General features: G+C 36.9%; 1 protein-coding gene across 2 annotated transcripts in view; it reads right to left on the bottom strand.

Moving 5' to 3' along the window:
* Positions 1-313: 313 nt before the first annotated feature.
* LOC126354332 (jouberin-like) overlaps positions 314-27,706 on the bottom strand; it is a 259,936-nt gene continuing 232,543 nt past the window's right edge. For both annotated transcript variants that reach the window (XM_050003897.1, XM_050003898.1), the window contains exon 11: positions 314-1,139. In XM_050003897.1, coding sequence (XP_049859854.1) covers positions 452-1,139 — 688 coding nt within the window. In that variant the 3' untranslated portion in view covers positions 314-451. The remainder of the gene's footprint in view (positions 1,140-27,706) is intronic.

Genomic DNA, 27,706 nt, shown 5'->3' with positions numbered 1-27,706 from the left:
TTTACTCATTCTTTCATTTTGTATCCCAAAAATACATACAAAGATGTCTAGCATAACAACAAAAAGAGGCAAATAGGTAAACAACTGAAACTGTAGCTTGATGTTAGTTTTAAACAGATTACTCTCTTGATTTAATTACTGAATTAAATCAATTGACATGGAGATTCTCAGAAAAAATAGTTCTTGTAGGTGTGCACAAAACTAAATCAGTTTTTATGTCAAATACAAGTAACAAACAGAAGTACATACTCATCAAAAGAATAATGGAGACAAGGATAGCATGATGGATAGGAGTCATTACAGATCAGTAACATTTATATTCAATATAATTTATGTAATTTCAACAGATTTTGCAAACAGATCAACATAATCTTTATTATATAGACTTCACATTACAACAAGATTCTATGTGCCTCTCGTAAAAATATCACTTTATCTCAGATTTGGTATATTATGAGGTATAGTGTGTTTTGTTACTATGTTGACTGCAAACTTTTGAGGGAACTTCATTTTCTTCATTGTGCAGTTGTGAGAAACTAAAGCACTGGCTGCTGGCTTTTGATGAAGTGTTTGACAAAATTCTATCCATTTCCTGTATGATGCCAAGCAAACGTGTGTCAGTGTTATCTACTACATCGCTGCTGTCTCCAATTTCCTCAGAAGGCGGTGATTGTATATACTTAAGATTTTCCACCTGTTGATTCCTTTTTAGGAATCTCATATTCAGCAGAGAATCAGACAATTTACGCATTCCATTTGAACCAGAAAGTGATGTGAAGCTCCTATGAATTGGGTCATCATCATTATAACTATTGTCTTCATCATCAGCTCCTCTTGTAATATAGGCTGCACTACAGTCCCTGAAGAAATGAATTCCTAATGTATTGGAATGTTCTTGCTTACTGAATGAACACAGCAGGATGTGGGAGAAAGAACTATGTGATGCAAATGCCACTATGTGATCATGAGGGTGATATGTTACACAACTGACAGCACAACTTCCACTGCCACCAAACTTAAGCTTCATGTATATTGCTGCTTCATCACCAGTATCTGCATTCCACACATGAACAGTGCCATCTTCACTGCCACAAAACACTAAACTCCCACAAGGTGTAATACATGCTGCAGAATGAAACCTGTGAAATCAGTATCATAAGAATTACATTCACTAAATTTTAGCACACACTATCATCGTAAGGTGCTACAGAACACATTAATCAATCATTAAATAAAGTGGGATACAATGTTTCTCACTGAACAGAAACAACATTGAGCAGCAGACAGGAAAAAATGGCAATATGCATGCCCACACACACACACACACACACACACACACACACACACACACACAAACACACCAACTTCTATCTATCAGTACTCCAGCCAGGCTAGAAAGAAGTGAGAAAAGGTAAGTAGCTTGACGTAAATAGATCAAGGAGGAGGAGGAGGAGGAGGAGGAGGAGAAGCAGGAGGAAGAGTTTAGGCCACAAATTACTACTTGCATGCAACATGTACATGTGGCTGTTACTTACACAATGAAGCAGTGGAGTCTCTCCCAGAACAAATGCAGAGAAAGAGAGATGATCCAAAATGAAACAAAGATATGTGGAAATGAAAAGAGAGGTGAATGAGAGTGGAATACTTTATTTTATGTATTGATTTATTTAGCTCTACAAGCTAAGCTGCAAGCACTGTGTTGCATTCTACATGGGCATGGCAAACAACAAGATGCCTGTCCATGTGAATGGCTACTGACAACTGTGGCAAAGAAACAAGTGGACCACCTGGTTGCTGAACACGCTGCCAAACATGACATCCTTCACAGCCTGTGCCATATGGATCCTTCCCACCCACACTAGCTTTTCTGAATTGTGCAGGTGGGAACTTTCCCTGCAATTTATCCTACGTCCCTGTAACCCTCCTGGCCTCAACATTCATTAGTCATTGTCCTCCAGCCTCCCTGTTCTCTTTCCAGCACTATACAGCCCTCATCCCACCATCACATCCAGTCTTTTTACTTCTCTCCTTTTCCACTACCCCCTCTACCCACCTAGCCCCTACCCAACAACTAACCTTCCAACTTGCTGAAGCATAGTAGGGTCAATTTTGTGGCTTCACAGTTTCCAAGCCACATTTCAGTTTATCACTTACATTAATTAGCGCAGTTTTTGCACTATAGTGTTTACCATGTTAATATTTGTCATATCAGTTGAATACATGTAAGTATTCAGCAAAAGATCCCAGGGCTTTGGATACTATAGGTAATACAGTTGGTAAACATAAGTTGATTGTGGGTTGTCAATTTCAGGGATAGGTCTCTCTATGCATCTTTTTCATGGTGGGAGATATGTCCCCTACATGATAGAAAAATTAAATATGCTGTTAAGACAAGTAATAAGCTATCAGTGAAATTAATGATGCTGCAAAGATAGATACTTAACTATCAGTGACATTCTCAATTATGGTTACACTGATACCATCATTGTCTTTTGGTTTCAGAAGAGATTCTCATTTTTGCTTTTCTTGTTGTATTTACTGTTACACCTTTTAGGTGCAAAATTTTGTGGCTAGTAATGTAATTTGGGGATTCTTTTGGGAAATAATTCCTTGCTGCAAGGGAGTTGAGTAGCACTGAGAAAATTCATCCAGTTTATCAGCTGAAACCTGAAAATAAGTTCATCAGCTATAACCTGAAAGGCAGTTTCTGATTGTGTCTTTCTTATACTCAAGCTGTGGAGATTCTTCCACAGAGCTGCAGGTGCCATATTGCTGTATACAAGTGAACAAGCATGCCTGAATTTGACACTGTGAATACATTGCTTTACCTTTTTTCTTAACTTCCTTTATTTTTTGTAATGTTTGGGTTTCAGATTTGTCTTGAAATATATATGAGTAGCATTCCTGTTGTGTATCATGTGACATAATTCAGTTGTCAGCAAAGAAGCAGGAAAGTTTCATCCACAGATAGTACTTATAAGATTGTGTTTACCATAGAAAGTAGTGAGTTTATTACTAAGTCCATGAATTTTGCAATCAATCACAGACTCTGATTAACTGACACCACAAGGTTGCTGAGTAATCAGCTGTTACAGCATTTAGGGACTGTGAGGCATACGCCAGGAATACTACTCTGAGGCCTGGAGGAAAAATTTGGATAGAACAGAATAGAAATTTATTGTCTTGTAACATACAATTTCAACCCACTGAATTAATGTACAGGACACTTGTCAAAACACAAAAACTGGTTTACAGTTTTCCTTATAATTTCGGTAATATAATATGCAATACTGAATAATTAATTAAGCAATTAATATTTTTAATTCAAAAGTAACAAACTTTTAAAAATCAACAGTCCTATGTACTTGATCTCTCCTGCTCAAATTTTCAGGTTGTCATTTATAAAATCTTCTACTGAATAAGTAACACCAGCACTCATATAAGGTTTTTTCAGTGTTTCTAAATTTATGCTGAGCAATTCTCTTTCTTTCAATTTGTTATAAATTTTCACATCCATATAATGTGGAGTTTGAGCAGAAGGTTGTAAATGGTGGGTGGGCAGCAAAAAATTATTTTTATTTCTGGCGCTATAATCATGTTGAAAATGATTTGCTACAAATAAATCAGGATTATTGTGTACAAAGATAATCAGCTCACATATGTATAGTGAGGGAACACTTAATATACTTAAATTTTTTAGGATGGGGCAACATGATTTTCTTAGCCCTATATTGTGCATATTTCTAATGATGGTTTTCTGAAGCTGTAGAATTAGACATATATGGATTGAGGTAGCCCAAAATACAATTCTGTAGCTTACTACTGACTCAAAGTAGCTGTGATATACTACTTTTCTTGTGTCTGGTAGCATTGTATAGTATCCTCATTGCAAATGCTAGGCTATTTAATTTATTTGCAAGGTACTGTACATGTGATCCCCATGATAGATTTTTATCTAGTTGCACTCCTAGGAAATTCACGCAGCTAGCTTCCTGAAAATCCTGGTTTTTGTGAATTACATGAATATCATTTAATTCTGCTTGTTTTGTTTTAAACTGCATTAACTGAGTCTTTTCCAGGTTTAATTTTAACCTATTTAAATCAAACGAGGTATCTAATTTTTCTTAAGTATTTAATACTGTTTGTGGAATTTGGTCAGCAAGCGTGCATGACTGAGTAAGTGAGCACAAAATACAAGCTGGGTCGAGAACACCATAACTGGATAGGCTGCCTGCACTAGTTCTAGTGACCAACCATAGAAGCTGTGACCGAATACGTAGCACGTAACTTCAAACACATTACATGTGTAATCATCCGTGTGAGACTGCAGCCAGTATGGGCTTCTCATTTGTGGTGTGTCTCTCTCTGTAAACATGCAGTGTGAAGCGGCCAGTGCAGTAAGGCATAAGATTGAAACCAATGTTTACACATTGAAGAAATGGGAAGGTCTAAAAAGCCAAGTATGGAGTACATTTCTGCAGGTTGTAGATGAAAACAGTGTGTCTATTGGGTACGTATTGTGCATAAATTTCTCCACATTATTGTGTTTCCAGTCGGGACCCACTCATTTAAAGAAACACAGTTGCAAGAAACCTCACAAAGATACAGCTCCTTCATGGATACTGGCAGTAACAAAAAATAGTATTACAGCAAAGTGTGTTGCACTGTGTGCTAAAGATTTCAGACCTTTTAATGCTGTTTCTGGTGAAGGTTTCATAGAACTAGGCCAAGAATTAATACATCTAGGTGTGCATTATGGAAAACATGGCAGATGTCATTCCACATCCCTCTATTATAAGCAGTCACGTCAAAAAACAAGCTGTTTCAATATGAAATAGCATTACGCCTTCTGTTATTGCGGAAGTTATTAGTAAAACATGTGCTGCAACAATTATGTGGACTGATTCGCGTAATCAGGTGCACTATTTCACACTTACAACACATTAAATTAACACAGATTGGTCTCTTGTGAACAATGTTTTATTTACAACAAAATCCCCGGTTGTTAATACAATGAGAGTACATATTATGAAAGAAAATGAAGAGAGGATGGCTCATCGGGGACATCAGAATCATGAAAGGATTCCTTGTGCTGCTCATTGTATAAACACAGCACTTAGCCATACTTTCGATGAAGATAACTTCTTGCTAAATCATGTCCTGAACATTGCATCAACAGTAAATACTGCAAAATGCATTGTACGGTACATTAAGAAAAGTGGCCTATGCTCATCTTTGAAATCACCATTGAAACAAGAGGTCTGCACATGCTGGAACAGCTTGTACACTATGCTGGAATCCTTACACACTCAGTACAATGAAGTTGCTGCTTTGCTGACAGAAAAAGACTCCACTTACAGATTGCAAGGATATGATAATGAGCTGGCAGGACAAACTGCACATTTCCTGAGACCATTTAAAGAGGCCACATATCAATTACAAGGCAAAAAAGAACCGACAATCCAGTTAGTTCTTCTTTGCTTTCACAATCTGCAACAAATTTGCAGAGTCAATGACACTGACTCTCAGGTCAGTAATTACTGCAGTTAAAAGCACTGTTTCATTATGATATGTGATAGATTTATAATTAACTAGCATAATTGATGTGTAGCAACATTATTTTTTAGGCCAGCGACAGTGGCCAATTGGTTCTAGGCTCCAGTCTGGAACTGCGCGACCACTATGGTCACAGGTTCGAATCCTCCCTCGGGCATGGATGTGTGTCATGTCCTTAGGTTAGTTAGGTTTAAGTAGTTCTAAGTTCTAGCGGACAGATGACCTCAGATGTTAAGTCCCATAGTCCTCAGAGCCATTTGAACCATTTGTATTTTTTAACAGGGGATACAAAGGATTAAAAATTGAGCTCTGACTTTCATTTGTGAGAAGATTGTGATCACTTCCAGGCATAAAATTGCTATGTTTCTTTGGCCATCTTTCCATGATCTTAATATGCTTGAAATAAATGAAAAGCACAAAATTCTTAGCAATGTGCGACAAATGTGTGCCACTTACGCAGGTACAACATACAATCATTAACATAATTTTTTTTGCATAGTTAGTGGATAGTGTATTATAGAGAAATGGGAATGTTATAATTCGTATAATATTTCATTAACGTAAAACACCTCATTTTTACCGGATCGTTTTGAAGATTTCCACATCATTTCTGTATTACTTGTCTCTTTTGTTTCTTATCATAGATCATTCAAGAACTGTGTCATCACCACCCAGAAAGAGAGATCGTTTCAATGAATATGAAGTAGATTTCTACATTATAATGCACCCAGGAGATGATGATGACACCTTAAAGTGGTGGAGCAGACATGAAACACATCTACAAGATCTGGCTCCAGTTGCAAGATGTATTTTATGTATCCCAGCAACAAGTGCACCTAGTGAGAGATGCTTTAGTAAAGCCATCATGTTATTAACAAATCAACGCAGCCAATTAAATCCAGAACACATTAGTGATTTACTGCTGATTAACAATAACAATAATTTTGTTTCTGTTGCAAACAAGTGAAAAGTATGACAAGTTATGTCTGTAAATGTTTAATCTTCCTTGTATGATTTCTTTATGAAGATGGTTGTCATCTAGATTACAGGGACAGCACTTATTTAATGTTTCCTATTAATGAAAGGAAAAAATATCTTCTGTTTGGAAATGAAACTTGTCTTCTATCTGCGATTGTATTGAAATATCATTTTACTTTCCAAGTGCTTTATGAATTTAGCTGTGTCACATACCTGTTCTTGGTAACGTTACTTTTGTATTAAAACAGAGAGAGAGAGAGAGATAAATACATTGTTTGTGTGTGTGTATGTGTGTGTGTGTGTGTGTGTGTGTGTGTGTGTGTGTGTGTGTGAGAGAGAGAGAGAGAGAGAGAGAGAGAGAGAGGTGTTGGATTTGTAAAGTACAGCAGTGCAGCGAGCTGAGGCGAGGCAAGGTGAGACGTCAGCGGTGACCAGTCATGCTCGGTTTTCCGCATGCCAAGAGTCCGGACAACAGACATGGGGCGAGTATGTGAGCGAGCCAAGTCGTGTGGGGCCAGAGGCGAGGAGCTTGGACCCCCCGTCAATACGCAAACTGTGACCGGTCAAACATAAGGCGTAGCAGCACTTTACATTGTTACTTTCAGTGATTACAGATGTGTCATCTGTAAAAAAAACTGATTGGCACTCAATATTAAGTGACAAATCATTTATGTAAAACAGAAACAGAATGGGACCTACGACAGAACCTTGGGGTACTCCATGTGAAATGGTTTTCCATTTTGAAGTATATGTTCCTCTTTCTGATGATATAATCACTCTTTGTCTTCAGTTGTTAGACAGAACTTAAACAATTCTAATATCATGCCCCTGATTCTATAATTTCTCAGTTTACAGAGTAGAAAGGAGTGATTCACACTACCAAAGGCCTTTGATAGGTCACAAAAAATTCCTGCAGCATGTAGTGAGCTGTCTAGAGATGAGCTAATTTTATCAACAAAATTATTTAAACCATATATTGTGGTTTTGCGTTTTTGAAATCCATACTGATATTCTGAGTTTATTTTTAATTTTTATATGAAATTTTGAATTCGTATGGTGACTACCTTTTCAAATACTTTTGATATTGATTTAAGAAGAGAGACTGGGTGATAGTTTCCCATATGTTCTTTTGTGCATTTTTTGAATAGTGGCTTAACTACTGTGTACTTCAGTGTGTCTGGAAAATAACCTCCTTGAAGGGACTGGTTAATTATTGTAGTTGGTGGCTGTGCAATTATTTTTTAACACTTTTGTTGGTATGGAATCCCACCTTGCTGACGTTTTACCTTTTAGCGACAGTATCATATCTTCTATACCTTTTACAGTAGTTTTGGTAAATGTACTGAAAAGTTCACCATCAGATTGCTGACTGTTGAAGAAATTCACCTTGTCCGAGTTATCTTCTACACTGATTTCTGATTTGTTTACATTTACAAAGAACTAATAAAATAATGCAGAAATTTGAGCAAGATTTACAATAGTTTCATCCTCTACCTTGATTTCAGAAATATCATGGCCTCTACCTGTGGCACCTGTTCCACCTTTGATCACTAACCATAATGCCTTTGATTTAATATTTTTTAAAACATATTTTTGTAATTTTTTTACATAGGTAACAAAATCAGGACTTTTATTATGTTTTAGTTCCCTATGTAGCCATCTTTTTCTTGCACTAGAGATTTTTATTCCTTCAGTAATGCACTTTACTTTATTTTCTACTTTTTTATGATGTGCAATAATGGGGAAAGTTTCAATAAAAACATGTAGGAAGTCTTCCAAGAAAGTAGCAAAATTTTCAGGGCCCACTCCACCTTATTTAATCTATGGTGGAATAAGTTCATAATTTCTTTACTGAACTAGTATTTGGTGTAGGTTTTGTTCAAGGAAGGTTCTATGGTTCTTGTTAACTCCATAAATAGAGTACAATGATCAGAAAGTCCTAAATCTAAACAAAACCTATTTGCCTTATTATAAGTGTAAGTGATTAAAATACACGGTGCCCGAAAAGTCTTCCCCTGATTACATAAATTGATAACTCAGGCTGGAAGTAATATACAAATCTGGAACTTGTGTCGAATTGTTTACAATTATCAAAGTTTTTTTCTGTTTTAGGTTCACAGTACGTAAATAGTGGATGAGGTGCAGTGCCCAAGAAGCCATTTTAAGCAATCAGGACAAGGCACAGTGTGTCCTGTGGTACCGTGAGACACAATCACCAACCACAGTGCAGAGACACTTCCAGACAACATTGGGAAGGAATACACCTGATGTCAAGAGCATTAAAGCCTGGTATGAGAGGTTCAAGAACACAGGATTGGTTGCTGACCTTCCAAGGTCTGGTCGACCAAGAACCTCAGCAGACAGGTTGGAAGCTGTAAGGCATTCTTTTCTGCGAAGTCTGAAGAAATCAGTGTGCAGGGCCTCACCTGAATTACAGATGCCAAAAAGCTCTCTCCATGACATTTTACACAAACGTTTATTGTTTCGTGCATACAAAGTGCAAATCATTCAGGCCTTGTTGCCCAATGACAGTATTTGTCGATATGACTTCGAAATGCTATCACATATTGAGGACAATGATGGTTATCTCAGATGAATTGCTTTTTCTGATGAAGTAACCTTTTTTGTCAGTGGATTAGTGAATCGCCATAATGTGCGCATTTGGGGTTCACAACCGCCTGGCGTGAGGTCATGGAGTGCACCAGAGGTAGTCCAAAGGTGAATGTTTGGTGCGCGCTATTGCACGATCGTATTATCGGGCCATTCTTCTTCGCTGAGGCTACCATCACATCTGCAGTGTATCTGGACATCTTGCAACTGTATGATGTTCCTCAGCTGCTTCAGTATCACTCCAATGTCTTGTTTTAGCAAGACGGTGCACCGCTTCATTGGTGTTTGGCCATCCGTGCCTATCTCGATATGACATTTCCTGGGCAATGGATTGGTCGTGATGGGCCAACGGTTTGGCCTCCAGGCTCTCCTGACATAACCCCATTAGACTTCTTTTTATAGTGTTATGTCAAGGACAAGGTCTCCCAAACATGTGTACCAGATCTTGAAACCCTACGGCAACAGATAATCACAGTCGTTGAATCGATCCCTCCAGTGATGTTGGCTAATGTGTGGATGCAAATTGAATATTGCGTAGATGTGCTAAGTGCTACCAAGGGTGTTCATGTGGAAGTTTACTGATGTGTGAAAAAAACTTTGATAGTTTGTAAACAATTATACACCAGTTTCATATTTGTATCTAACTTCTAGCCTGAGTTATCAATTTATGTAATCAGGGAAAGACTTATCAGACACCCTGTATTATCTATGCCTGTTGCAGACATTTTGTTTACTTGAGAAAAATCAGTGAACTCAGTGAAATTTGCAGTGAAACCCAATATTTGAATCATATCAATGAATTTTGTTCAGTTGCTGGTTTCACTGGCTATATCTATGTTGAAATCAGCAGTTACTGTGACTCTTTTCTCTTCCTCTATCTCTTACTTCATCAAACTTTTTGTCGTGATTACATCTATAAGAGCATGACTGTGTACTGTATTGTGATTGGGTTGTAATGGAAGTTAATATTGTTGTGACTAAATTATCTTCTTAGGTTTATAAGGAGGGGGTATCTCTCAAAAGTCCATGTTTGTATCTCCCATTATGATTCTATGTTTCCATTGACACTGAAATGAATGAAATCCATTGAACTGATTTTTGGTGGCTTGTAGAAAACATCAGTTTATCACTTATGACCCTGTACACTTATCTCAGTGAACAAGAATTCATCCTTTCTTGTTCTGATAGGGTTTGATGCATTTAAGACTTCAAGTATGAGGTCAGATCCGACATATGTACTGATATCTCCACCATGCTTGTTTGGCCTGTCGGCCATAAGATAAACACAGAAGACCACTTGTGATGTTTTAGGGACATTTTTGACAGGACGATTACATGGAAGTTTAGCTGGTGGAATCTGGGCTTCAGTTCTTTTCCATGTGCGGATAGGGATTGGACATTATGTTGTGCTGCTAATGGCTCTGATGCATGGTTCCAGGCAGCCTGCAGGAGGCCATTTGATGGGTTCATTCCAACCTGCATTGAGGGACAGTTACCAACATTTCTGGCAGATTGTGTAACTCAAGTGTGGCCAAGATTTTCTGCATCTGAGTGATTCTTACTACTGCTAAAGGAGAGGAGATTTGCTGCATCTGAGTGATTCTTACAACTGCTAAAGGAGAGGAGATCACAAAGTTACGATTTTCTGAGATTACAAGTGTATGAAAAATAGAGGAGTGATCACTGTGAGGAAATATAGCCAACATAGTGATGACTCTGAGACAGTTAACCCTCTGCCTTAAAGAATTAAATGTAACTAAATAATATTTTGTACAGTTCACGATAGAAACAAAAAGAGGGCTAATCGACAAAGCCAATGGTGCCAGCACAGGAAGACAAATTTAATAACTACAAGATTAGCATAGAGAGCTGTGAAGCCATCCTACAAACGTCTCATGATCAGTAGTGAGAATGTTACATAGCAGTTGTCAAATATGTGGAATATTTACAACATGATTTGGTATTACATGTTCCCATTATCAGGTACTTAAAGCTTCTATGCCATTTGGCATCACCAAAAGTAATGGTTTGACAACTGGAGCATAATACTCTCAGTACTGATAAATTAGAAATTATTATAGGAACACTGGTTGTGATTTTTGTCATTAGAAGTTTAGTCCAGAGCCAACTAAGAAGATGTGTGAATAACAAAACCAAGGAAAAGAGTAATCATTGCAGTGCTACTATTATAAAGAAGCAGATAATTTTTGGGGTAAAAGAAAAGTATTTACCATTAAAAGGAATTAAAATTAAGTAATAGCTACAGTTATGGATAATGTAGTAAGAACAATAGGTGAAGGCATTAATACAAAAATAACACTGTGCAACAATGAAAATGTAAATTGAATGAAAATAGCCAATTCCTATAAGTTCTAATGTGCGGATCGCAAATATCACAAAGACTATTCAAAATTAGCTGTAGTTTTCATTTTACACTGTTTTTTTACAGTGAGATAATTATGTACGGATTTTTATCTTAAGTTTAAAATCAAATATTATAATGGTTTGTCAAAGTCATAATAACTAGTACAATGGACTGTATTATTGTCCCTGGTATTACTTGTTGCAATATTTTGGATATAAGCATTTTGATACCAACTTTAGTGATCTTTTTGTCTCCCACCTTTTCAACTAGAATGACTTTATTAATGCAAGTAATAATTTTTGCACATTTGTTTCCAGATTAATTACCAGTTGGTCAAGCTGGCTGCTATTGAAGTGAATAAAAATGCCACAAATTTGTGTTTACAGTGCTGACACATTTTGCTATCAGTATGGAGAAGTGATACTTGCTTCGGTTGTGTTTCGAGAATTTCTGCGTAAATTCGAGAACCACTCGGCCTTCCACTATCTCGAACACACGATATTTTAGATGTGAGTGGGAGAAAGGAACCCTATCTCCTGTGCGTCACCTGTCTGTGTGTGCAGGTCCAAAGTTTATTGTGAGAAGACGGTAGACATGGCGGTTGAACAGCACCGACAAGTACTTGTCAATCGCACCATGGAAGTTGTAATGCAAGCCCATGGCAGAACCAAGGAACTTCTGTGTTATTCTGTGCTGTTTTATAAATGAATATTGTTAGTGACAAAATAACATTTTAGTTGAGAAGACTTTTAAGTAAATTTTACCTTGAACTTGCTAGAGGCAAGGCATGTGTATGATTCCTGTATAACAGAGTCATGGTTATCAGACCAACTCTGTTGTAAATGTAGCTTAAATGATTCTATTGTGAGGTGTCACGGGTGACTTACAAGAAGTCTAATATTTATACTGAAAGTGCAAATTTGTTATTGCACATGGAGTCCAAATATACTGACAGTGTTGCCGAAAGAGCACAGTTTTAGAAGAGAAGGCCTATTAAGAAAGTCATCACAAAAACGTTAGAACATGGCGACCAGTGTGAAGGGGCTGAAGAAAACAGGAATTTTGAGATGAAAAAGAGAGAAAAAGCTATCATGTGTTGCCATAGCAACTGAGCATAACATGACAAGAGAACCATTAAGAGAAACTGGATTATGGTGGAGTATCCAGGGAAGAAAATTTGTAAAGGCAAATGAGGAAGAAGATGTTAGAAAGTCACAATGTGAAAAACTGGAGAGAAGATCTTGATGTATTAGACTAAGAGATGAGCCTAGAATGATACGACTAAGAAGATCTAGTGTGGGGAGTATACAGCACTCACATGCATTGTGGGGACGCAGATATGGAAATCAGCCTACATCTGATGCCGCCGGCACCAGCTGTTGTTCACTGGTGCTGAACTGCCGTCACATCTGCTCACCAAGCTGCAAGAATTCTTCGCTGGGTGAGTGCAAAACAGAACTTTAGTACCTTGGCAAGAAGTGATACAAACTATTTAATGACGAATATAATAGAGGGAAACATTCCATGTGGGAAAAATATATCTAAAAACAAAGTTGATGTGACTTACCAAACAAAAGCGCTAGCAGATCGATAGATACACAAACAAACACAAACACACACACAAAATTCAAGCTTTTGCAACCAACGGTTGCTTCTTCAGGAAAGAGGGAAAGACAAAAGGATGTGGGTTTTAAGGGAGAGGGTAAGGAGTCATTCCAATCCCAGGAGCAGAAAGACTTACTTTGTCTGCTTGTGTCTGTGTATGTGTGAATGGATATGTGTGTGTGAACGAGTGTTTACCTGTCCTTTTTTCCCCTTAAAACCCACATCCTTTCATCTTTCCCTCACCTTCCCTCTTTCCTGAAGAAGCAACCGTTGGTTGCGAAAGCTTGAATTTTGCGTGTGTGTTTGTGTGTTATTGTATTCATCCTTTCTTGTTCTGATAGGGTTTGATGCATTTAAGACTTCAAGTATGAGGTTAGATCTGACATATTTACTGATATCTCCACCATGCTTGTTTGGCCTGTCGGCCATAAGATAAACACAGAAGACCACCTGTGATGTTTTAGGGACATTTTTGACAGGACGATTACATGGAAGTTTAGCTGGTGGAATCTGGGCTTCAGTTCTTTGCCATGTGCGGATAGGGATTGGACATTATGTTATGCTGCTAATTGCTCTGATGCATGGTTCCAGGCAGCCTGTGTATCTATCAACCTGCCAGCACTTTTGTTTGGTAAGTCACATCAACTTTGTTTTTAGATATAAACTATTTAATGAACATTATTAATGTATTTTTTATACTTAAAGTTAATTTTTAAATGTTCACAAAGACTAAAGCTTTTAAAATCATGGATCACATTCAGCAAACTGGAGAAGCATCAGAACCAGCCATGGCTACGAGAAATACTAAAGAAGGGCCTGACTGGTCTGAATTTGTAAATCTAATCAAAGCTCAGTGTATACAATTAGGCTTACTGAATTCTTGATTAGATGATCATAGTAAAACTTTAAATGCTATGTTAGATGACCAGAGTCAGCAATCAAATGCTCAGAATCAAACACTAAGAAAAGAAATAGGTTTGATACATTCTAGTTTAAATGCTCAGAATGAAGTTCTAAATAATCAGATTAAACCTTGATTAGCCAAGCAACAAATCTAGGTTTGTTAAATGTCAAAGTGGACTCACAGAACAAAGAATTTGGTAATCTATGCAAAGGCATGGATGCTTTAAAGACTGTATTTGACACCTTAAATAATAAAGTATAAGATTTGAAATTAGACTTAAAGAAGAAATTAACCAGTTCCTTGGATATTCATGTAAATCAACTGTTCACTGACTTTAATCAGAAACAGAATGATCAATTACAAGATTTAGCAAATAAATTAGAATTTGATATTGAGGAAAAATGTAATGCTGTAGAATCAGAAATCAATGAAAAGTTAGGATCTTTTGAAAATGTATGCAATGTTAAGTTTGATGCTGTAATGCAGGGATTGTATACTTTAAAAGAGAGTGCTGAAAAGCAAGACAAGTTAATGTCAACAAACATATCGCAAATTACATATGTAAGTATGCGAGTGAATAATGTAGAAAGAAGATTCCAAGAGAAGATAGCAAAATCTGATATAGTAAATATAAATACACTCCTGGAAATTGAAATAAGAACACCGTGAATTCATTGTCCCAGGAAGGGGAAACTTTATTGACACATTCCTGGGGTCAGATACATCACATGATCACACTGTCAGAACCACAGGCACATAGACACAGGCAACAGAGCATGCACAATGTCGGCACTAGTACAGTGTATATCCACCTTTCGCAGCAATGCAGGCTGCTATTCTCCCATGGAGACGATCGTAGAGATGCTGGATGTAGTCCTGTGGAACAGCTTGCCATGCCATTTCCACCTGGCACCTCAGTTGGACCAGCGTTCGTGCTGGACGTGAAGACCGCGTGAGACGACGCTTCATCCAGTCCCAAACATGCTCAATGGGGCACAGATCTGGAGATCTTGCTGGCCAGGGTAGTTGACTTACACCTTCTAGAGCATGTTGGGTGGCACGGGATATATGCGGACGTGCATTGTCCTGTTGGAACAGCAAGTTCCCTTGCCGGTCTAGGAATGGTAGAACGATGGGTTCGATGACGGTTTGGATGTACCGTGCACTATTCAGTGTCCCCTCGACGATCACCAGTGGTGTACGGCCAGTGTAGGAGATCGCTCCCCACACCATGATGCCGGGTGTTGGCCCTGTGTGCCTTGGTCGTATGCAGTCCTGATTGTGGCGCTCACCTGCACGGCGCCAAACACGCATACGACCATCATTGGCACCAAGGCAGAAGCGACTCTCATCGCTGAAGACGACACGTCTCCATTCGTCCCTCCATTCACACCTGTCGCGACACCACTGGAGGCGGGCTGCACGATTTTGGGGCATGAGCGGAAGACGGCCTAACGGTGTGCGGGACCGTAGCCCAGCTTCATGGAGACGGTTACGAATGGTCTTCGCCGATACCCCAGGAGCAACAGTGTCCATAATTTGCTGGGAAGTGGCGGTGCGGTCCCCTACGGCACTGCGTAGGATCCTACGGTCTTGGCGTGCATCCGTGCGTCGCTGCGGTCCGGTCCAGGGTCGACGGGCATGTGCACCTTCCGCCGACCACTGGCGACAACATCGATGTACTGTGGAGACCTCACGCCCCACGTGTTGAGCAATTCGGCGGTACGTCCACCCGGCCTCCCGCATGCCCACTATACGCCCTCGCTCAAAGTCTGTCAACTGCACATACGGTTCACGTCCACGCTGTCGCGGCATGCTACCAGTGTTAAAGACTGCGATGGAGCTCCGTATGCCACGGCAAACTGGCTGACACTGACGGCGGCGGTGCACAAACGCTGCGCAGCTAGCGCCATTCGACAGCCAACACCGCGGTTCCTGGTGTGTCCACTGTGCCGTGCGTGTGATCATTGCTTGTACAGCCCTCTCGCAGTGTCCGGAGCAAGTATGGTGGGTCTGACACACCGGTGTCAATGTGTTCTTTTTTCCATTTCCAGGAGTGTAGTTTGGGGGAACAATTTAAAGGGATCATAGATCAAAAAGTCATTGAAAGAATGACATCAATGAATGTGTCACCTATTGTTTCTTCCAAACTTTCAGATACCTGAAAGGTTATAGATGACTTGTGGAAAGAATTCAAACTTATCCAGGAAAAATGGACAACTTCACCCAATGTTGTGTTAACTAGTGAAGTGGTGACTGATTTGCAGTGGGGGAATTCCAAAAGAAGTTTAAAGAGAAATACTGGTATGCCAGTGCACAATAAAAGTTAATATCAGATCCATAGTACCCGGGCGGAGTCATATATCCCAAAGGGACGTTTACACTCTGAGTTAACGGGCGGAGTGACAACCGTCGGATCTCGAGTTGTTTTGGTGTTTCTTCCAAAATAGTTTTCCTGCACCAAATTCCTTTAAAATCTTAAACTATTCTGTCATCTATTCCTAAAATCTTAAACTATCATGTAGTCTTATATCTTAGGTAACTGGATACGACAGTCAAATAAAAAACAATCCCAGAGAATCACAGATAAAAAGTGATATTTACATAAAGTGAACTGAATGGAATATTACATTTGTAGAAAATAGAATATTGTGTGACTAGTTGAACAACTAATACACCATAGTCTATAGATTTTCTATTTTGTATAGAATATTTTATACCTTTTGTGAGATATGATAGAAATGGGAGGGTTTGTATTATGTTTGAGAAGGGGTGGGTTTTGTAGATAAAAACATGGTTTACAAGAGCAAGTAAACCATGGCTAACACAAAACACACATCACACCTTTCAGACAACCCTCACAAACAAGTATGCCTCATTCTTCATCACTTGTCGTTTCCATAGGGTTGCTAAGATTTCCTTTGGGGACCTAAGTGGTGAAGGTGGGAATGTCCATTCTGTAGGAGACAATTTAACACCAAACCTCCTTTGGTGTCTCACTCAAGTATCTGAGGGGTAGGGATCCTGAGGTAGGAGGGTGGGAAGGGTTTCCTGTCTTTGAGGCTATCTTCTTTCTCTTCTTCAATCTTAGCAACCATTTCTATTTATTTCCTTTCTTACTTCTCATTTGAGGACCTACCTATTTTTTCCTATTTCCATATTCACCTATTTCTATTACAGAAGTCCTTCCTAGTTTCCATGGTTTCTAATAACCTACATCTTATCTTTCGATAAGAAGGCCGAAGAATCAGACTACATGAACACACATTCGCATACGCACAAGAAGAAATTTAGACACAAACACTGAAGTTACAAATTGTAGGATCATGGGACTTGAAGAATAGCCTAAGTAAGCATATTATCTATTGAAAAGTGTGTACAGAAATGGTATCTACTGGAGAGTTAGAAGCTGAGAAGTAGAGGGTGGACTCCAGGGATTAGATGAAGTATTAAGAAGTATATGCAAAGTCTAGAGTAGATTTGTAACTTTACCAGAAAATACTTAATTATAGTATACATAGGAACATATACTGGGGTAATGAACCATGAGGATAAGGGGGGCTGTACCTGGCATTGGCTAAGTATATGGGGCAGTCATACCTACTTGGAGGTAGGATGACCTGTGGCCTGAAAAAAGAGGAATGTTTTATACAGTGGCATACCTACCAGAATAGAAAGAGGAAGCGTTCTCATAAAGCAACCTCAGAAATTGGATGCGTGGAAAAAGACGTTCAATGCCCTTTGCAGTGCCCATGATCTGGAGTGAGCCATCTAACTGTGTCAGTGACTGCTACTTTTGTATGGTTCCTCCTATCAAGAAGGGAACATCTAAGAAGAATAAGCAGACAGTGATATACCCTAACATTCCATCTGCCATACATCCAGTTCTACATGGGGAAGGATTGCCAATACCTGAACCACCGACAGAGTATGAGATTATTTCTGATGGGGATTCTGAATGTCCTGAACCATATACATCAAAAGATCCAGAGTTCCTTCCAAACATATCATCAACTGATGATCCACAAAAATTGTTAAGCAATCTCATTATAAATTTGGAGCTCTCTAAAGCTAAGGCTGAGGTTTTAACATCAAGATTCAGTAGCGCAATTGTCTGGAAAGCAACGAAAATGTTTTATTCTGCCACAGAAGAGAGGAACAATTCACCCCTTTTTGTAACATGCAAGACAGTCTTGTGGCATGTGTAGACATAAATGGTCTAATGAAGGCTCTCAGAATTAATTACAACCCTGATGAGTGGAGATTCTTTATTGATTCATCAAAGTTGAGCTGAAAAGCAGTGCTTTTACATATTGGTGATCAGCTTCCTTCTATTCCAGTTGGGTGTAGTGTGCATATGAAAGAGTCATACCAAAACATGAAAATTTTACTAAAAGCCATCAAGTACAATGACTCTCAATGGCAGATTTGTGGTGACTTGAAAGTGGTTGCACTGCTATTAGGCATGCAGTTAAGGTGTACTAAATATTGCTACTTTCTCTGTGAATGGGATAGCTGAGCTTTGGCATATCATTACAGTAAACATGAATGGCCCACCAGAAAATCTCTTCTACCAAGTATAAACAACATTAAGAGTGAACCTAAAGTAGACCTTGAAAAGATTCTGCTCCCAGCCTTGCACAACAAGTTGGTTATGGAATTAACAAAGTTGATGATGCATTTAAGTACTTAAGGCAAAAATCCTCTTACTTAAGTGATACAAAAGTAAAGGAGGGCATCTCTCCAAGCCCACAGATTTGAGAGCTTTTTGGAGACCATACTTGTGGTAGAATCGTACAAGGTGATGAGAAGCATGTTTTAAGACAGTCTGTTTTCAGTTCTTAGGGAACAAACAAGCAATAAATTACAAGAAGATTGTAGATAACATGTTTTCATCTTATGAAAAGCTTGGTTGCAACATTTCATTGAAAATGCATTTCTTACACAGTCATCCTTACTTCTTCCCAAAAGACTGTAGTGCAGTAAGTGATGAACATGGGGAGAAATTTCATAAAGATACTGCCACATTTGAGAACAGGTATGCCAGAAAGTGGAGCCCTACTATTTTAGCAGATTATTGCTGGACTGTCATAAGGGATGTTCCCAAGTATGTGTATAAACATCAAGCCAAGCGAAAAGAGTCATCTTCTGAATTTATCTCTGAATAAAATATGTAATTGTATGTACTGTATGTATGGACATTTAACATTTGTAATCTATCTGTTAGCAGTTAATTTATATATTTCCTTTTGTGCTTTACATAGTTCTGGTACAAAGTAGACTTACAAAGTATTTTCATTCATGTAATATTATCTTCACTTTTCTTAATATTTTACTTTTGTGCTTCCAGAATAACACTGAAATTTATCAATGTGTAACACATAACATAAATCAAGTAATTATTCACTTAAAATTTGTTATGCTGAATCTTGGAACATGAATGCATATTTAGTTAGTGAATAAAACAGAAAGAAACTTCCACATGGGAAAAATATATTAAAAATAAATTATTTTTAATATATTTAGTTAGTGAGTTACTTATACAAAAATGTAGAGTAATTTATAAAAACCCTAGAGCTAAATATTTATGAAGATGATGATTTTGTATCATTTTATACTCAAATAAACATAACTAACTCAAAATCATACAATTTACACACTTTCACTTCAACTTTGTTGTTCAGTGTATTAAACAGTTAATACAATTGTAAAATAGTACTTCAGAATATATGGCCTCTTACAGTAGGTTAGTAGTAAACCAAGGCAAGTGGTGTTAACACACTAGCACAAAGTTTCACAAGGAAAATACAGATGGAGTGTGAGATTGGCATGGGGCAGATGAATGGAATGGAGTAACATTAGTAGATTGGAAAGTGGCAACTGGATAACAAAGATCAGAACAAACAGAGGGCAGGGGGAATTCACTAAAGCATATAATGGGCCTGAGTATGATTTCATCTTTACTTAGACATAAAATATTTAGTTTAAGGTAATTTTGTTGTGGTAGGCACAAATTTATCATTTCCATTGAGTCACATGTCTGCAATTTATAAGGGCTGTGATGCACTGTCAACTAAGATCAAAGTTGAACTAATACAACTATTCACTATGAATACTTCAATAATAGTTGTTCCATATGTCATTTTATGCTTTAACATTCAGTGCATCAGAATATCCGAGGACTAAGAGGTAAGCTTAATGGGTTGTTTATTTGTGTTGAAGAATTAGAGTTGAGCAAACCAGTTGATACAATCTGCCTCTCTGAACATCATGTGAGCACTGGTATAGATATGTTAAATGTTACAGGTTTCAAGTTAGCTTCTTATTTCTGTAGAGGAAATATGGAGAAAGGAAGAGTTGCCATATTTGTCAGAAACTGTTTTGATTTAAAGAATATTGATATTAATAAATTTTTCTCAGAGCAGCACTTAGAAGCTTGTGCAACAGAAGTAGTATTTCATAATAAGTCCTTTATAATAGTAGGTATATACAGATCACCTTCAAGAAATTTTAACCTCTTCATAAAAAATCTTGAAGCTCTGCTGTCCCAGCTCATAGCAAAAAACAAGGAAATAGTGACTACTAGACATTTTAATGTGGATTTATTGAAAATCTCTGTCAGTGAACAGTTATTGCAGCCAGTAACTCTATCAATCAATTTAGTTCCTACTGTAAACTTTGCTACTACGATATGTAAATGCTCTGTGACTGCTATTGATAATATCTTTGTAGACAAATCTAGGGAAAAAAGTCATATCACAAAACCAATAGTAAATGGGCTATCTGATCATGACATGCAGCATCTTGAAACTTGTCAGCATAAAAATTCTATTAAATCTGAGTAAAAGGGGGTAATAAATAAGTCAAAAATTGAGAAATTCAGGAAATTGCTCAAAGACATGGACTGGATAGTTGTTTACAACATATCTGACTCAAATGGAAAATACAAAGCATTCATTAATAAAGTTACCTCCACTTTTGAAACTTGTTTTCTTCTAAAGGTAACTCAACTCACACACAAACTGTGGGTTACACAAGGAATAAAGATATCATGTGGGACAAAAAGGAGACTCTATCTACTATCTAGGAACAGCTCTGAGATTAGAATTGTAACACATTACAAAGATTACTGCAAAATATTGAAGCAAGTAATGGAGAAATTAAAGCAGCTTTATTATGAGAAAAAGATAATTACATCAGGTAACAAAATAAAAATTGTATGGGATATTGTGAAGACAGAGACAGGTGGAGCCAATGAGGAGGAGGAATGGATAGTTCTAAAAATAAATGAAACTTTGGTATCAAGTACAGTTAGTGTTGCAAACACTTTAAACAACTACTTCATTTCTGTTACTGACAGCTTGGGGTTATCAGGTTCAGTCAACAGTGCAATGGAGTATCTGAGACCAGTCTTTAAAAATAACTTCAGTAAAATGGAAATGACACTATCATCTCCCAAAGAAGTAGCATCCATCATAAAATCCTTTAAATCTAAGTATTCCAGTGGGTATGATAACATACCAACAAAGTTAATCAAAGAGTGCTCATGCAGGTTAAGTTCTATCTTAAGTTATTTGTTTAAGCAGAACATTTCCAGGCTGGCTAAAATATGCTGAACTTAAGCCTCTTTTTAAGAAGGGGATAAAGAGATACCATCAAACTATCAACCAATTTTATTTTTGGCAGCTTTCTCAAAAATATTTGAAAAGGTTGTGTTCAAGTGTCTCCATAAGCATCTGACTGTAAATGATATATTGTCCAAGTCGCAGTTTGGATTTCTGAAGGATTCTGATATAGAGAAAGCTATTTACACTTATCATGAGAATGTACTTAATTCATAAGATAATAAATTACAGGCTACTGGCATTTTCTGTGACCTGTCAAAACCACAGCATTCTCCAAAGTAAATTAGACTATTATGGTGTCACTGGCAATGCTGCGAAATGGTTTCAGTCTTATCTATCTAACAGGAAACAAATGGTGTTGTTGTGAAATACCTGTGCAATAAGCAGTCAGTCTTCATCTGACAAGGAATTCATTACATGTGTTGTTCCTCAAAGTTCCATTTTGAATAGAATAGGATAGAATAGAATAGAATATTTTTATTCACCCTTCAGTATTTTTCATACAATTGGCTTCGTCAAAGTTTACAATGGAGTACAGTTAGGTCAATAAACACTTATATACACAGAATTATTTAGCTTATTTAAGAATTGAAAACATTTATCACTTATCAAAAGCTTATATTATAATGAGTATTTCCTAGGAATTCTTCAATTGTATAGAATTCACTGCATTTTAACCAATTTTGCAATACACTCTTGAATTTATTAAATGGGGCTGTACGAGCTGAGTATGGTAACTTATTGAAAAATTTTATGCCCAAATGTTTATAGTTATTATGTACAGCAGCTAGCCTAGAGAAAGGAAAATCCAACAAGCGACTATTTCTAGTATTGTGTGTGTGTACATCACATCTCGTGCTAAATTTGTCCAGATTTTCTTTAGCATACATTAAACAGTTATATATGTACATGCTAGGTACTGTCATTACATTGAGATATTTAAAGTGGTTTCTGCAGGAACCTCTGGGTGCTAAACCTAATATACATCTGATGGCCTTCTTTTGCCATCTGAAAATACATTTAGCCACCGAGGAATTACCCCAGAGCAAAATTCCATACTCCAGATGGGAATGGAAGAAAGCAAAATATGACTGGAGTAACAGCTGTTTGCTCATATTGTTTCTCAATTTGTACAGTAAAAAAAGTACACTGGCTAGTTTGCTGCACAGGTGATTGGTGTGTTCTTCCCAGGAGAGTTTTTGGTCTATGTGCAATCCAAGTAGTTTCACTGCTTTATTTTTACTTTTTGTAGCTTTTAGGTTAAAAATTATTTCTTCTGTTTTTGTATTGTTTATGCACAGTTGATTGGCCTGACACCAGTGACTAGTCATTTGCATTATTTCTCTGTTGTTATCCAGCACAGATTGTAAATTGTCACCTGAGGTTATTACTGTTATATCGTTAGCGTACAGTATATTCTTACATGGAATATAATTTGAGAAATCGTTAATATAGACAATGAACAGGAAAGGCCCAAGAACCGAGCCTTGGGGTATTCCTCTTTTTATAGGGAGTATTGCTGATCTCTGTTTATTTGCATATACAAGCTGTAACCTATTGCTTAAATAAGATTTGAATAAGGTGAGTGGTATATCTTCAACACCATAGTATTCTAATTTTTTAATGATTATGTCATGAGACACTGAATCAAATGCTTTGCTTAAATCAATAAGTGTTCCAGATATATGCAGCCTCTTTTCATATGCTTCATATACGTTGTTCACCAAAGCTTCAGTTGCTTTTACAGTTGATAGGTGAGACCTGAATCCGAATTGCTGTTCATTTAGTAGTTTGTTGCTTTCAAAATAGCTGTATAGCTGCATATGCATACAATTTTCTATTATTTTGGATATGATTGGTACTATTGATATGGGTCTGTAGTTGTTTGGGAGGTTTTTATCACCTTTTTTATACATAGATAGTGTAACTGTGAGCTTAAGACATTGTGGAAAAATTCCTTCATCTAGTACTCTGTTTGACAGTGAGAGAAGTGGCATTTTGATTTCCTTTGCTATACACTTTATGATGAAATTACTGAGTCCATAATAGTCTTCTGTTTTGGAATTGCTTAGTTTGTTTATCAATTTGCAAATGTCATTTAGGGTGATAGGGGTCCAAGTAAATTTCTCACTAGTCTGTTTTGTATGAATGAGTAGTGTTTCTGCATCTGTGGTAGAATTATTGAGTGGAGTGGTAGTGGCACTATTTACAAAATAATCATTGAGTGTATCGCAGTCTATAGGGATGTTGTTTTCTTTATTGATGTTATTAATTTCCTGTTTTATGACTTTCCAAGCTGCTTTACATTTATTTTTGGAATTCAAAATATATTCATCATTTGAATTGCACTTAGCCCCTTTTATTTCTGATTTGTAAAGTTTTCTCATATTTATGTAATTTGCCTTGTCTTGATCACTTTTTCCAGACTTATCCTTCAGAATTAGGAGTAGTATCCTAAGTTTCTTAAGTTTTGGAGTGTACCACTTGCTAGTAGGCCACTGCTTATGTGTATTATTAGGATGTTGTCTTTTTGTTACAGTGGGGCACGTCTTTTCTACAATGTGCTTAATTTCCGTGAGGAAAATAGTAAAGCATTTGTCAGTTGTTTTATTATTATTAATTTTATGAGACCAATCAATTTCCCGTAATTCATTAATCATGTTATTTACATTGTATCCATTGCTTTTCCTTGTGTATATTAATGACCTATATATTATTGCCAGATGCTAAGTTTGATATATGTGATATGTGATTTATTCATCTCATTATGCACAATTTTCAAATCATTTGATTTGATGTACAGGAGACATGTCAAGGTTTACAAAAGAAAGTTTATTCACTTTTCTAAGAGAAATACAAAAGTTTACATTATATTTTACATTTCTGAGTTACAGCTACACATGTATATAAAATAATACATGTAATACAATCCCTGTGTTCAGACTGTGAAGCTGTCCTCAATGAATTCATCGACAGAATAATAACATTTTTCCACCAGAAGAGTAAGGAGCAGCCCTTCAGTGAACCAATCTCCATTTTAAATATATTACTGCCTTTTATTTTATTGAAAATTTTTAACCCCATATACTCTGGCGTTTGGGCATAATGTTTTGAACAATGTGTTGGAGTTCTGAAGTTATCTCTGTGGTGAATGCTGTAGTTGTGGTCAAAACGGAAAGTGATCCATGTAACAAATGTGTAACAGATATTGAACATTTAAAAGAGTGTATCATAAGCATGCAAACAGCGATTAACACTTTAAAGAATGATTTAACGAAACTTCAAAATGAAAATGCTGAATTGTTAGGTTATCTGAAATCGAGTGCACCAGTCAAAACAAAACCGACAAAAACTGTAAATAGTGAGAAAGAAAAGCAGCATGAATGGACCAGAAGCAAAAATACTACGGCAAAGGATTCAAGTGTTTGTGTTATGAAGTGCCCTGGCAAAACCAACAGCGTTAATACAAATGAAAACTGTAAAAAAAAAAAAAAAAAAAATTAAAAAAAAATCGACCAGTGCCTCAAAAAATGATACATAGTGATAACAAGAGACAGAACGTATTATTTCTTTCTGGCAGTCGTGGTCGTCACTGTGCGAAAATTATGATCAGTTCTCAAAATCAAAAACACTACATCTCTTCTGTAATAAAACCAACTGCACAGTTAAAGGATGTGGTTTGTAACATAGACGGGAAGACGAAAGAATATACGAAAAATTACAGTGTCATCATTCTAGGTGGGAGAAACAACATCCTAAAGAAATTCCAGGATTTCAAATGTGCCTTAACAGATTCTTTTCATAAGACAATCCAGATTAAAGTTAACTTGTGCACAATTCCATACAGATAAGATGTGCCAAAACTGAACAATAGAATCTATGCTGCAAACGAATTCTCAATGAGGACAGCAAAAAATTGTGAGCATGTAATGGTAGTGGACGTCAATACATTCCTCAGTAGAAGCGATTATACAAAGCATGAACTTCACTTGGCAATGGATGGCAAAGAGAATTTATGTATACATTTACAACTAGTAGTAAGTGCCAATCTGCAAATACTGGCTCTACCATACATACTATGTGAAGACCTTTCAGAAAATATGACAGTGAAAACACAACAAAAATCAGCCGCAGAAATGGACTTATCCAACTCAATAGTTATGAAAAATAAACGAGCAGGCGCAAAAAACAACTGTACTACACCTTCATCACTCAAAGAAGACACAGCGAAACCAAACTACCATTGACTAAACCAAGCTGTGATACCAGCAAAAGCATCTAACCCAAAAAAAGCAGCAGAATCAAGTTCCACGCCTGAAATATTCAAGATACAAAAAGAAGAACTGGGAACTGGAACCAGAAGCAGTACCTACAGGAGACCCACTAAAGACATCAAAAGATCCAGTCTCAAAAGTATCACCAAGGACATCTAATTTTACATGTATCAGTGAACACCAACAATCAACTACTACTACCCCAGCAACAGGAAGAAATGTTCAGAAATTCCAGTGAGAAGAAATGTAAGGCAACCATGTCATTTACAAGATTTATTCCCAAAAAGCCTCAAGACCAAGTTAGGATAACTAGTGCACCTATCAACACCACCTCTAGTAGCAGTCCTTGCAGCAAGAGCAAAGAGCAGAAACCACCTCAACATCGACCACACAAGTAAAATGACCAGGGGGATGGAGAACTGCCCCTTTTCACCATCAGGACATTTTCTTATGACCAATGGAAAAAACCAACTCACGCTTCTAGATGAGAATGAAGATTTCTCACACAATTTAAATTCCGGAATAAAGGTAAGTGGTCAACCAAGTACAATCAGAACAAACCTAAAATCTCACCAGGTCACTCTTCTTCATCAGAATATACAGTCACTTAGGAATAAAGTAAGAGAGCTTGAAATCTTGCTATCAAGTGAACTCAGATACGTTAATATACTGTGCTTAACTCAACACTGGCTGAAATAAAATGAGTTAAGACAGTGAAAATAACAGATTATGTGTTAGCAGCACAAATTGTAGAAATAAGTTTACATGTGGAGGGAATTGCACATACATAAAGAAAGATATCAAATTCAATAACTTAGACAATGTTGAATCCTTAAACACTGAGAAAGATTTTGAAATATCAGGCACAGAAGTTCCAGCATTCAAGTTAATTGTAATATGTTTATATATATCTCCAGATACCCACCAAAAAAAATTCAATACTTGGCTTGATACTTTACTAAATAAAGTAGTAACAAATTGAAAAACGGTTCTTATATATGGAGACCTAAATGTAGACTTTAATAAGCGATGCAATTCAAAATCTGAACTGATGAACATATTGACAGCCAATAATTTGGAGATTACAATCCACTCCCCTATACGTGAAATGAATCATTCTAGCACTATCATAGATCAAATAATAATAATCTCCAAAACAAAATATAAATCAGTTGTAATAAAAGCTGGACTGGCAGACCATCATGCACAGGCTATAAGCCTTTGTGTTAACACTAATCCATCCTATAATTATATGAGAAAGACTATGTACATGGGCAGAACTTTCAGTAATACTGCAGTACAAACATTCCAGAATTATTTCCAACAAGAATCATGGGAGATAGTGTATAGTACAAGTAATATTTCTGATAAGTTTCAGACATTCATGAATATTTTTAAATATTATTTTGATCTTGGTTTTCCATTGAAAGCCAAAACAACGCAAACCGCTAAAAGTAACAAGTGGATTACTAGTGGTATAAGAAAATCTTCTGCTAGAAAACAGTACCTTCAGAATATTGCAACAAGTTACAACACAACTCAGGAGTTTGATAGTTACTTTAAAAAACATAAATCTGTCTTAAATAAAATAATAAAGGAGGCAAAGAAATGAGACAAAGACAAATACATAGAAGATGCTTCAAACAGAACCAAAGTAATCTGGAAAGCTGTAAAAGAAGAAACCAAATCTTACAAAAGTAGAGTTAATAATATGGTAATAATAATATTCTTGCACATTTTGATAGAACCAAGATTCAAGTTTTTATAAAGTATTTTTGGCTTTTTCTGG

The sequence above is a fragment of the Schistocerca gregaria genome, chromosome 3 (genome assembly GCF_023897955.1).
Source record: "Schistocerca gregaria isolate iqSchGreg1 chromosome 3, iqSchGreg1.2, whole genome shotgun sequence".
NCBI classification, from domain to species: domain Eukaryota; kingdom Metazoa; phylum Arthropoda; class Insecta; order Orthoptera; family Acrididae; genus Schistocerca; species Schistocerca gregaria.
Note: the sequence above shows the minus strand (reverse complement) of the source record. Positions and strands in the feature narration are given on the sequence as shown.